General features: G+C 45.2%; 1 protein-coding gene across 1 annotated transcript in view; it reads left to right on the top strand.

The window, feature by feature from the left end:
* LOC130113060 (VPS10 domain-containing receptor SorCS1) overlaps positions 1–12,396 on the top strand; it is a 316,719-nt gene that overhangs the window by 187,354 nt on the left and 116,969 nt on the right. The window contains exon 4 of the mRNA XM_056280571.1: positions 11,255–11,413. Within this exon, the coding sequence (XP_056136546.1) occupies positions 11,255–11,413 (159 nt within the window). The remainder of the gene's footprint in view (positions 1–11,254; positions 11,414–12,396) is intronic.

Genomic DNA, 12,396 nt, shown 5'->3' with positions numbered 1-12,396 from the left:
CTGGACAGCACAAACGCTTCATTGACCTTTGTCATTTTCAACCTTTTTGGTCTCGCGCTGTAATTCAGAATTGCTCATGTAGTGCACGCATGGGAGCGCACACAGATTCCCGCATGCAAGTCACGAATACAAGCACCCACTCACATATACAATACAGCACACACAGATCCGTGCACACACATGGGTGCACACATTAATGTTGTGTTCCATCATATCTTCTAATGCCCTATAGAGAGAGTGTAATACAGAAAACGTTAAACACATGTCTGTAAGAATGGATTCTTAGTACAGCACTGATAAGAAAACTTCCTTGGCTAAGTCAAGTTCACAGGGGCTTTCATACCAGGCTTCTCGGATCCTCAGAAGAATGGTTTCAAATTGGTCACAGGAACACCAAATCAGCAGTGTTCCCAAGGGACTACCCACTCCTGACCACAGCGCTTCACCACAGCCAAGCAAACTCTATGTTAAAGGGCAGTGAATGGATTGAATGGCGATATCGGGTTCAGCTTTTCTCCTGTTCGGCAGCCCTGTATTTTGTGGAGCTGCAAGTTCTACATCTATCTGTCTGTCTGTCCGTCCAACTATCAAACATTACACTGTGTGAACTCACCGTGTGAAGACAACATTTTAGATTTCTTTTTTTCTTAAAAAGCTCTTCAGAGGGCGTCCGGGTGGCAAGGCGGTCTATTCCGTTGCCTGCCAGCATAGGGATCTCTGATGGGAATCCCCATGTTACCTCTGGTTTGGTTGGGAGTCCCTACAGACACAATTGGCTGTGTCTGTGGGTGGGAAGCCAGATGCGGATATGTGTCCCGGTTGCTACACTAGCGCCCCCTCTTGTCGGTCGGGGCGCATGTTTAGGGGGGAGGGGGAACTGGGGGGAATAGCATGATTCTCCCACGTGCTGTCCCCCTGGCGAAATTCCTCACTGTTGGGTGAAAAGAAGTGGCTGGCGATTCCACATGTGTCAGAGGAGGTGTGTGGTAGTCTGCAGACCTCCCCGGATCGGCAGAGGGAGTGGAGCAGCGACTGGGACGGCTCGGAAGAGTCAGGTAATTGCCCAAGTACAATTGGGGAGAAAAAGCGGGGGGAAAAAGTTTGATCTAACTCTTCAGAATTTGTTGTTTGTTTTGTTCTGTTTTGTTTTGTTGTTTTCTTCCTGACTCCCCTTCGTCTGTAGGGGGAAGGGAAGTTGTGATTGTGGAACTTTAGCTAAGTGAGGCTGCCACGTTGCTCCGCTGTCATGTACAGGAATGGAAAATAGAATCCAAATAGTAATCATGTCTTTATTTCTACGCTCATCCTTCCTCCTCCTCCCTCATGGTCTCATCCCGGTGAACGCTGAGGCGAGTGCTCTTTCACACGATAGAGGTTAAAGCGGATCAAACATTAAACACAATATCAGTTTTGAACAGATGCTTCGGAATCTTTACACACTTTAACTGGCACTGATTTCCATAATTTGATTTTTATTACTGAAATAAGGATTTGTGTGAGCATGCTGAATTTTAAAACGGGCTTACAATTCCCCCATCCACCACAACCGCTCCAGCGCATTATTAAGCGGTCTGGTATTCCAGTGGTGTTGCGGTTCCAGGGACTGACTGGACAACACATTAATTGGGACTTCAAGTTCAGACTACGAGGATGTGGGTCCCTTTGATTGGATTGGTCAGCATGTGGCTCACGTACACGCCCCTATATCTGCTTCCTGTGACTGATGAACTGGTGTTTGTGTGTCTGCCCTCGATGACTGCCATTAGCCGGGCATACGCTGACAGATGACTCACGAGCGTCAGAGAGCAGTGACACTCGGCGGTGTGGTGCCTTGCTGGGGAGTACACTGACACGAGTTTAATGTTCGTTCCTGTCCTAGAATGGACAAAGGCTGCCATGACAACATCTGTCAGCAGCATGCCATTACTGCAGTCATGTACCAGCTACTTTTCTCTCTTGAGTTTACACATTCCACCTTTGTTTCCATGCAACTACACCTTGTCCAGGTTTTCACTGAAAGACCTGAAGTATCAAGTATCAGTCAGACTGATAACCCAGTGATCCCCAGCTATGGGTTAAATAGTGCCACTACCTAGTGGATACCTCGGGAGAGGAATAGGCTACGGGAGTAAACCCCTACAGAAAATCCACGTCACTGCTGTTGTTTTTTGTTTTTCTTGTCCTTTTGTGTCTGTTTAAACCGGAGAGTACTGCTGGCGTCATGTGTGGCTGCCCTCTCGTAGCCCCCCTCCCCATCCACCCCTGTATGTCTGTGTTATGTTCATCTGTTGTCTTGTTTCACCCCGTTTATTGTAAAGCGACCCTGACTGTTCGAAAAGCGCTATATAAGATGTATTATCATTATTATTTTTATTGTCCATATCAAGTGTTAATCAAAATAAATGCAATGTTAGATTGCAACCCCCCGCCCGCATTTTTCTCCCCAATTGTATCCGGCAAATTACCCCGAACTTCCGATCTGTCCCGGTCGCTGCTCCACCCCCTCTGCCGAGCTGGGGGGGGGGCTGCGGACTACCACATGCCTCCTCCAATATACAGGTCGAGTCACCAACCCTTCTTTTCACCTGACAGTGAGGAATTTCACCGGGGGGGGGGGGCATAGCGCGTGGGAGGATCACGCTACCCCCCCCCCCCAAACAGGCGCCCCGACTGACCTGAGGAGGCGCTAGTGCTGTGACCGGGACACATACCCGCATCCGGCTTCCCACCAGCAGACGCGGCCGATTGTGTCCGTAGGGACGCCCGACCAAGCCGGAGGTAAGACGGGGATTCGAACCGGTGATCCCCGTGTTGGTAGGCAACAGAATAGATCACCACGCCACCCGGACACCAGATTGCTTTCTCTTTATTAACCAAGTTGTTTAACAAACGGTGAGAGAGTTTAGATCTCTCCAGCACCATGGCGGAGTAAAGCTCGGCCCTGTCTCACTAAAAGAGATAAGTGGGTTAAAAGCTGCCTCTCGCCCAAACAGTTTTTGGGTCTCATGATGGTTACAGCATTCAAACTGTTTGCTGTTCAACTTTCTGTGGCAAACAAAAAGGAAATTGTCAGTGATCTTAAAGATTCAAGTCTGTCAGGCACAGATTTGAAAATAGATGGATGCCATTCTCTCTTTCCAGGCCACGGTTTCATTATTCTAAATTGTCAGTACATTTAGACCTTTAGATATTCGTCAATCCATCCATTATCTGAACCGCTTATGCCGCTCTCAGGAGCCTATCCCAGCAGTCATTGGGTGGCAGGCAGGGACACACCCTGGACAGGCCACCATGCCATCACAGGGCCGAGACACACACACACATTCATTCATACCTAGGGGCAATTTAGATTCAGCTGACCTATATGTCTTTGGACTGTGGGAGGAAACCCATGCAGATACGGGGAGAACATACAAACTCCAAACGGAGGACGACCCGGGATGACTACCCCGGGGCTTGAACCCAGGACCTTCTTGCTGTGAGGCAGCCGTGCTAACCATTGCGCCACCGTGCCGCCTTTAGATCTTCCTGTTATTTGTTTTTCTTATAAGCAAAATAAATGTTATTCCCTAAATTTCTTTACTCCCTGTACTTAGATATACAACTTTATATTCAATCCATCCATTATCCAAGCCGCTTATCCGAAGTCGGAGACACCCTGGATAGACCACCAGTCCATCACAGCCCCACCACACCTACGGACAATTTAGTATGGCCGATTCACCTGGCCTACATGTCTTTGGACTGTGGGAGGAACCCGGAGCACACCCACGCAGACACGTGGAGAACATGCAAACTCCACACAGAGGACGACCCCAGAGGTTGGACTACCCCGGGGTTCGAACCTAGGACCTTCTTGCTGTGAGAGGATCATGCTAACCACTTTGCCACCATGCCGCCCCAACTTTATATTATTGCAATAATTCCTATGTGTTTCATGGAAGCACTTCAGTAAGTCACATTTCTTATAAATTACTATGCAGTCACATTCTGACGCAGGTAATTTTCTCTCTCCATTCATGTTCTTTACAAAATAAAGTTACAAATAGAATGTAAGAGCTCTCTTAATGTTCGATTTCTTTGATAAATTAAATCCAAAATATTTTTTCTTGCCTGTGCCCCCATGCTTTGGATTATGATTTCAATAGTTTTTAACATAGTTGTTCTTACTAATCTTATTTAAGGCTTTACTTCAGGTGAAATTGTCATGCCTGGCTTTTTTTGTCCACACAGAATGAGAAAAATCATGGGTTCACAAGTAAGGAGAAGTGGTTTTTATGGGGCAAAGGTGTCTAGAGAACAATCCTCTCTAACCAACAGCGATGATATTTTAATGTTTAATAGTTTTTTCCACTGCCGTCATAACCTTTTCTTGTCAAGAGAAATATGCTGCTCTTCAACTGTCCATGTTGCCAGAGATTGGCTATTTGTTGCAAACACCGCCCGTTTTAGATGTGAAGGACGTCATGAACCTGGCTTCTGACTCACTCACAAAGTAACAAAAGCTCCTTTCAGCTGCTTCCCAGCACCATACTGTCCTGTGACAACAAGCCACTGCCATTAGATTAGAATGTGCTTCTATTGCCAGTAGAGTGGATCTCGAATATGTCTGTCAACTTGAGTCTAGCGTCATCAAAAGCAAGTACCTGGACCAATTGATGGAGCTAACACTTTTGAAATGACTGATTGGTTTAATATAAAACTGTTACAGAGCATCGGAAATTAAATTACATTTAAATAACCTGTTATATCACTGGCATATCCTACCTGCTCTTTGAATTATCTTTGTTGTGTAAAAGTAGCATAAATGTTTGAAAGAAACCGTAATAAGTTAAGGAATCTAATCTCCTCCGTGATAGCAGTGTTGCTTCTAACAAGTCACGGCGTCACTTCAAGGGATTAATTGTCATTTTTTTAATCCCATTCCTCAATTGTTACATTATGTCACAGTTCATTAAAGAGTAACGAAATCCTCGAATATTTTACGGAGTTCTCTGACAAAGACAGGTTAAAAACCGTGTAAAGGTTACAAAGATGGCAGGCTGGTCCTGGCACTCTGCAGTGTTAGCATAGCAGGATAAATAAAGCTTCAGCTAATAACATTAATAATGGTTATGTTGGATGTATAGGTGGACCAGTACACCTATGAGCATTGACAGACACACAGAATTGTCAATAGATCTGCCATTGTTGTTTGCTGCAGCTGTGTTTATCCTGCTATGCTAACATCACAGAGTACCAAGACCACCCTGCCATGTTTTTTTGCCTTTACATTGTTTTAAACCTGTAGATGTCAGCAAACTCACTAAAATTTTCTAAGGTTTACTTACTCGTTAAGCCCTTTGGTACAGGTATAATATGGGACAGAGTGAATTGGAAAAGACCTAATGATGACCAGCCATATAATTTGTTATAAACTGACTGTACAAAATGTTAAGCTGCTATGCGTCAGTGCATCTCATTGCAAGTAATGGGCACTGTACTGGGGGAACTATTTGTTTGGCTATGTGTCTGATGGTCCTTAATGTTGATAATAAAGTTGTGAGAACACGATGATAAATCACAAAGCCTGCTTGTGGATGTGAACACAGCCTTACACAATATCTTGACCATAACAGAGACCAATGAGCTTGTGTATGCCACTGCAATCATAATCCTGGAGATAGCTGTGTACAGGATTAAAAAAAAACAAAAAAAAAACACAAGTAACCAACAGTACCCTCCATGGAAGAGAAGGCTGGAAGCTAAGATCAAAGCAGCATGGAGAGATGTTAGCCAGTTAACAGAGGTGCTGAAAGGTGTGATGAAAGACAGGCCCTGGTTGAAGAAGTACAGAAAGATGTCCATAAGTGAGGCCCTGGAAACTGCCAAACAAAGGTACACAGCTTTGACCGCCAGGCTGAAGAGATAAACTAGTGAAGCAGAAGCCAAAAAAGTAAATGGTCTGGTCCCCAAAGTCCCATCTAAAGTGTACTCTCAGCTGCAGAATAACAAGAGAACAACATCAGACCCACCCAGAGCAGAGATCAAGCGATACTTGAAGGATATATGGGAAAAGGAGGCATCACACAACACCAATGCCCATTGGCTTGTGGACCTAAGAGCAGACTACAGCATATCCCAGAACAAGAACCAGTTATCAGTGGGCAACATCCAACAACGGGTCTCAAGCATGAAGAGCTGGACTGCACCAGACCTTGTATTGATTCATGCCTACTGACTGAAGAAGCTAATGGCACTCCATGAACGGCTGGCAACACAGATGAATCAGCTGCTAACATCAGGGTCTCAATGGGCTAACACAGCAGAGAAAAATACAGATCATGAAGGATCCGCACAAGGGTACAATACCTTCGAACTACTGGCCGATAACCTGCCTCTCCATAACATGGAAGATCTTGTCAGGCATCATAGCAGCTAAGCTGAAAGGGCATATGAGTCAATACATGAGCAAAACTCGGAAAATAATTGAGAACACCACCATTGGGTCAAAGCATCAGCTACTGGTTAATAGAGCAGTCACCCAAGACTCGTTTAAGACCAGACAGACCAACCTGAGCACAGCCTTGATTGACTACAAGAAAGCCTAGAATTCAATGCCCCACACATGGTTACTGCAGTGCTTGGCACTGTACAAAGCCAACAGGACACTAATAGCCTTCATCAAGACCTCAATGCGGCTGTGGAAAACAACACTAGAGGTGAGCTCAAAGACAATCACACAGGTAACCATAAAATGTGGCATATACCAAGGTGATGCACTATGCCCGCCACTGTTCTGCATAGGTCTGAACCCCCTCAGTCAGATCATCACAAAGAGTGGATATGGATACAGGTTCAGAAGTGGAGTTACCATCAGCCATACATGGCTATACCTGTATGCCAGGAATGAGCAAGACATTGACTCACTGATCCATCTCACTAGGATCTACAGTGATGACATGGGGATGTGATTCGGACTGGACAAGTGCAGTCGAATGGTGACAAAAAGAGGAAAGGTGGTGAGGATTGAAGCAGTTGAATTACCAGATGGCAGGATAACAGACATACAGAACAGTTTACCTGGGTATTCCACAGACAAATGGAATTCATGAGGAGGCAGCAAGGATGTCAGCTACAGCCAAATACCTCCAAAAAGTGAGGCAGGTCCTGGGGAGCCAGCTCAATGGGAAGAATGAGATTCAAGCCATCAACACATATGCCCTGTCAGTCATTAGATACCCACCTGGAATAATTATCTGGCCAAAGGAGGAGATAAAGGCCACAGATATCAGGACACAGAAACTCCTCACAATGCATTGAGGGTTCCACCCGAAGTCCAGTAGCCTGAGACTGTACGATAAGTGAAAAGATGAGAGGGCCGAGAGTTAGTGAGTGTCAGAGCCACTATCCAGGATGAAACAAGGAACATCTATGAGTACATCAGAAAGAGGCCCCCCTAGGACAAACTGCTCGGTGAGTACCTCATACAGCAGAAGAAAGAGTGGGGAAGAATAAGAAGAGGAGGCATCAAGGAAGACTAAGCTCCTCCATGGGATGTACCATTGACAGATAGGAGACGTGGCTGATATCAAGAAATCCTACCAGTGGCTAGAAAAGGCTGGGCTGACAGCACAGAGGCTCTGATCATAGCAGCACAACAACAGGCACTCAGGATCATATCAGTTGAGGCAGGGGTCTACCACACCAGAGAAAACCAAAGATGCAGGCTTCAGTCTTCTCTTCAAAAGATGCCCCTGAGACAGTCCAGCACTTAGTAGCAGGGTGTAAAACACTAGCTAGGAAAGCATACACTGAAAGGCATAACCAAGTGGCTTGGACAGTGTACAGGAATACCTGTACTGAATACAGACTAGAAGTCCCCAAGTCAAAATGGGAGACACCGCCAAAGGTGGTGGAAAAAAAGTGGTAAAAGGTGAGAATGGAAGAGCTAAGATCCTGTGGGATTTCAAGTTCCAAACTAATGAGCAGGTGCTGGCTAACCAACCAGACACTATGGTGGTCGACATGGAACAGAAGACGGCAGTAGTGATCGACATAGCAATCCCGAGTGATGGCAACATCAGGAAGAAAGAGCATGAGAAGCTAGAGCAATACTAAGGGCGAAGGGAAGAACTAGATCAGATGTGGAAGGTGAAATCCACAGTAGTCCCAGTGGTAATAAGAGCGCTATAGGCTGTGATTTACTGATGATTGCCACTTTTCATGTGAGTTTGTGTATGGTCTGGGTAGATTGTAAAACTGAATAGCCCTTCTGGGATAAATACAGTTGTCTGAATCTGAATCTGACCCCAAACTGGGCTTCAGCAGATTCCAAAAAAAACATCTGAGGTCTCTGTCCAGAAGAGTGTAGTCCCAGAAACAGCTAAGATACTGCGCAGAACCCTCAAACTCCCAGGCCTCTGGTAGAGGACCTGAGCTTGAGAAAGACACACACCACCCGAAAAAGGGTGAGAGGGAGATATACATATACATATACACTACCGTTCAAAAGTTTGGGGTCACCCAAACAACTTTGTGTTTTCCATGAAAAGTCACACTTATTCACCACCATATGTTGTGAAATGAATAGAAAATAGAGTCAAGACATTGACAAGGTTAGAAATAATGATTTGTATTTGAAATAAGATTTTTTTTACATCAAACTTTGCTTTCGTCAAAGAATCCTCCATTTGCAGCAATTACAGCATTGCAGACCTTTGGCATTCTAGCTGTTAATTTGTTGAGGTAATCTGGAGAAATTGCACCCCACGCTTCCAGAAGCAGCTCCCACAAGTTGGATTGGTTGGATGGGCACTTCTTGCGTACCATACGGTCAAGCTGCTCCCACAACAGCTCAATGGGGTTCAGATCTGGTGACTGCGCTGGCCACTCCATTACCGATAGAATACCAGCTGCCTGCTTCTGCTCTAAATAGTTCTTGCACAATTTGGAGGTGTGTTTAGGGTCATTGTCCTGTTGTAGGATGAAATTGGCTCCAATCAAGCGCTGTCCACTGGGTATGGCATGGCGTTGCAAAATGGAGTGATAGCCTTCCTTATTCAGAATCCCTTTTACCCTGTACAAATCTCCCACCTTACCAGCACCAAAGAAACCCCAGACCATCACATTACCTCCACCATGCTTAACAGATGGCGTCAGGCATTCTTCCAGCATCTTTTCATTTGTTCTGCGTCTCACAAACGTTCTTCTTTGTGATCCAAACACCTCAAACTTGGATTCATCCGTCCACAACACTTTTTTCCAGTCTTCCTCTGTCCAATGTCTGTGTTCTTTTGCCCATCTTAATCTTTTTCTTTTATTGGTCAGTCTCAGATATGGCTTTTTCTTTGCCACTCTGCCCTGAAGCCCAGAATCCCGCAGCCGCCTCTTCACTGTAGATGTTGACACTGGTGTTTTGCGGGTACTATTTAATGAAGATGCCAGTTGGGGACCTGTGAGGCGTCTGTTTCTCAAACTAGAGACTCTAATGTACTTATCTTCTTGCTCAGTTGTGCAACGCGGCCTCCCACTTCTTTTTCTACTCTGGTTAGAGCCTGTTTGTGCTGTCCTCTGAAGGGAGTAGTACACACCGGTGTAGGAAATCTTCAATTTCTTAGCAATTTCTCGCATGGAATAGCCTTCATTTCTAAGAACAAGAATAGACTGTCGAGTTTCAGATGAAAGTTCTCTTTTTCTGGCCATTTTGAGCGTTTAATTGACCCCACAAATGTGATGCTCCAGAAACTCAATCTGCTCAAAGGAAGGTCAGTTTTGTAGCTTCTGTAACGAGCTAAACTGTTTTCAGATGTGTGAACATGATTGCACAAGGGTTTTCTAATCATCAATTAGCCTTCTGAGCCAATGAGCAAACACATTGTACCATTAGAACACTGGAGTGATAGTTGCTTGAAATGGGCCTCTATACACCTATGTAGATATTGCACCAAAAACCAGACATTTGCAGCTAGAATAGTCATTTACCACATTAGCAATGTATAGAGTGTATTTCTTTAAAGTTAAGACTAGTTTAAAGTTATCTTCATTGAAAAGTACAGTGCTTTTCCTTCAAAAATATGGACATTTCAATGTGACCCCAAGCTTTTGAACGGTAGTGTATATATATATATACTTAGCACATAAAGTAAGGAAATTTGTGTTTGGTAGATTATTTCTTTGTTGTAACAATGCTTCTTGGCAATAAATCTTATACCGTTTGAAAGCCTGTTTATTTCCCTTTTAAATGGTGCCACATTTGTAAGGAACATGCATTTGTGGGATGAGCAGCAGAGCTGAGTATGTGGGTTGCGCCCATGAAAAATTTGTCAAATCTTCTCTGCCAGTGCCAAACAGCATATTTTGCTGTTGCTATTGACTCTTGTTTTGAGCTTCTGGTACCCCAGGTGCTGATAATCAGGTGCCTGATATAAGATGTATTGCCAAGAAGCATTGTTACAACAAACAACTAATCTACCAAACACAAATTTCCTTACTTTTTGTGCTAAGTATATATATATATATATATGGCCACTAGCATGCATTTTTAAAACTCAGCCTTTTACTCTCTAATGATGAGAGCAGTTGTGAGAGTTCAGCTCCACTATTTCAATTAAGTTTGTCACTGATTGTGTCTGTGGGATTTTCCTTTCTGGGCACAGTCAGCAAATTGTGGACCTCGAAGAAAACAAGTAAGCTCGTGGGAAACCACTGCTCTCAGGGCATGACTGAACATGGGAGGGGGGAATGAAAGGAGAGAAAACACAGCAGAAATCAGAATGAGTCGACATGTTGTGCACACACAGGCGAGCTCGTGTACACACGCATATTTGCTGTGACACTGAACGTTTCAGAGAGTGGCGAGATTGTAGTGATGATGATATCAGGCTGAACAGAACACAAATTATTAAATGAGATACGGGATAATCAGTGAAGAACTCAGCCAAGATGACACTCTTGTAGATGCTAATCTGGAGCTGCCGCTAGTTGTAACAATGTATCTCAGATGACATATTAGACATGGTAATTGGCCTTGAGTGACTTCTCAGCTTGCGTTCTCCATTCTGAATATGTGTACATAATTTAAGCTGAATATGGTCGAACCCGGTGAAAAAATGCGACATCTAACCAAACCAAATTATTTCTATTTTGTTGTTCCTCTGACTGTCAGATGTAAATTAACACGTAAACCTCACATTTAACCCTCCTCTTCACCCTCATCTATCTATCCATCCATCAATCCATCCGTTGTTTATTCTGTGTTCTGTTTGGATTGTAGATCATGCTGCTAACTGATCCGGAGGTGGAGAGCAGTCTGCTGATCAGCTCGGACGAGGGAGCCACCTACCAGAAGTACCGGCTGAACTTCTACATCCTGAGCTTGCTTTTCCACCCGGAGCAGGAGGACTGGATCCTGGCCTACAGCCATGACCAGAAGGTGAGAGATGGGGCACGAGATAGCTTGGGGGGGGGGGGGTGCCCGGAGCAACAGTTTTGGGTTGGGCTCTTAGTGGAAGGTGTTGAAAGTAGCTGAGTGGTAAGCATGATGGTGGACTTATGTTCTGGAGTGCAGCGCCTGAGAGCTTTTTGGATCAATGTGATATATACTACCATTCGAGTCTGCTTTGAGGTAGTTCCAAAAATTACCCCAGCTGTCACCGAACAGCAAAAGAAGCTCTTTTCCTGACAAGTCTGTTGTCGACACGACCATCATGTACAGTAATAACTGATCCAGAGGCTCCAGCTAGCCATCCATCCACCCGTCCATTAGCCAAACCACTGATCCTGCTCTCAGGGTCGCGGGGATGCTGGAGCCTATCCCAGCAGTTGTTGGGCAGCAGCCGGGGAGACACCCTGGACAGGCCGCCACGCCATCACACAGGGCCGACACACACACACACACACACACACACACACACACACACACACACACACACACACACACACACACACACACACACACACATTCATACCTAGGGACAATTTAGTATGGCCGAGTCACCTGACCTACATGTCTTTGGACTGTGGGAGGAAACCGGAGTCCCCGGAGGAAACCCACGCAGACACGAAGAGAACATGCAAACTCCACACAGAGGATGGCCCGGGACGACCCCCAATGTTGGCTGCCCCAGGGCTCGAACCCAGAACCCTCTTGCTGTGAGGTGACTGCGCTAACCACTACACTACCGTGCCGCCCTCCAGCTAGCCAAATAGACTGTATTTCTAACCTATGCTAAATGGCACATCTCATGTTTAAAGTACAGGGACTCCAAAGGGCTTTCACGGCACTGGTGGTTTTTGTTTTTTTAAACACAGACCCCCATAAACTCACGTACACTTCTCAGCGCTTAAGTGATGACCCAGCTGGGATTCATTCCAGCTGTACGACCCAGGCAAAACCAGCAGCAAGGGGGCAGAAAA

Source organism: Lampris incognitus, chromosome 5 (genome assembly GCF_029633865.1).
Source record: "Lampris incognitus isolate fLamInc1 chromosome 5, fLamInc1.hap2, whole genome shotgun sequence".
NCBI classification, from domain to species: Eukaryota; Metazoa; Chordata; class Actinopteri; order Lampriformes; family Lampridae; genus Lampris; species Lampris incognitus.
Note: the sequence above shows the minus strand (reverse complement) of the source record. Positions and strands in the feature narration are given on the sequence as shown.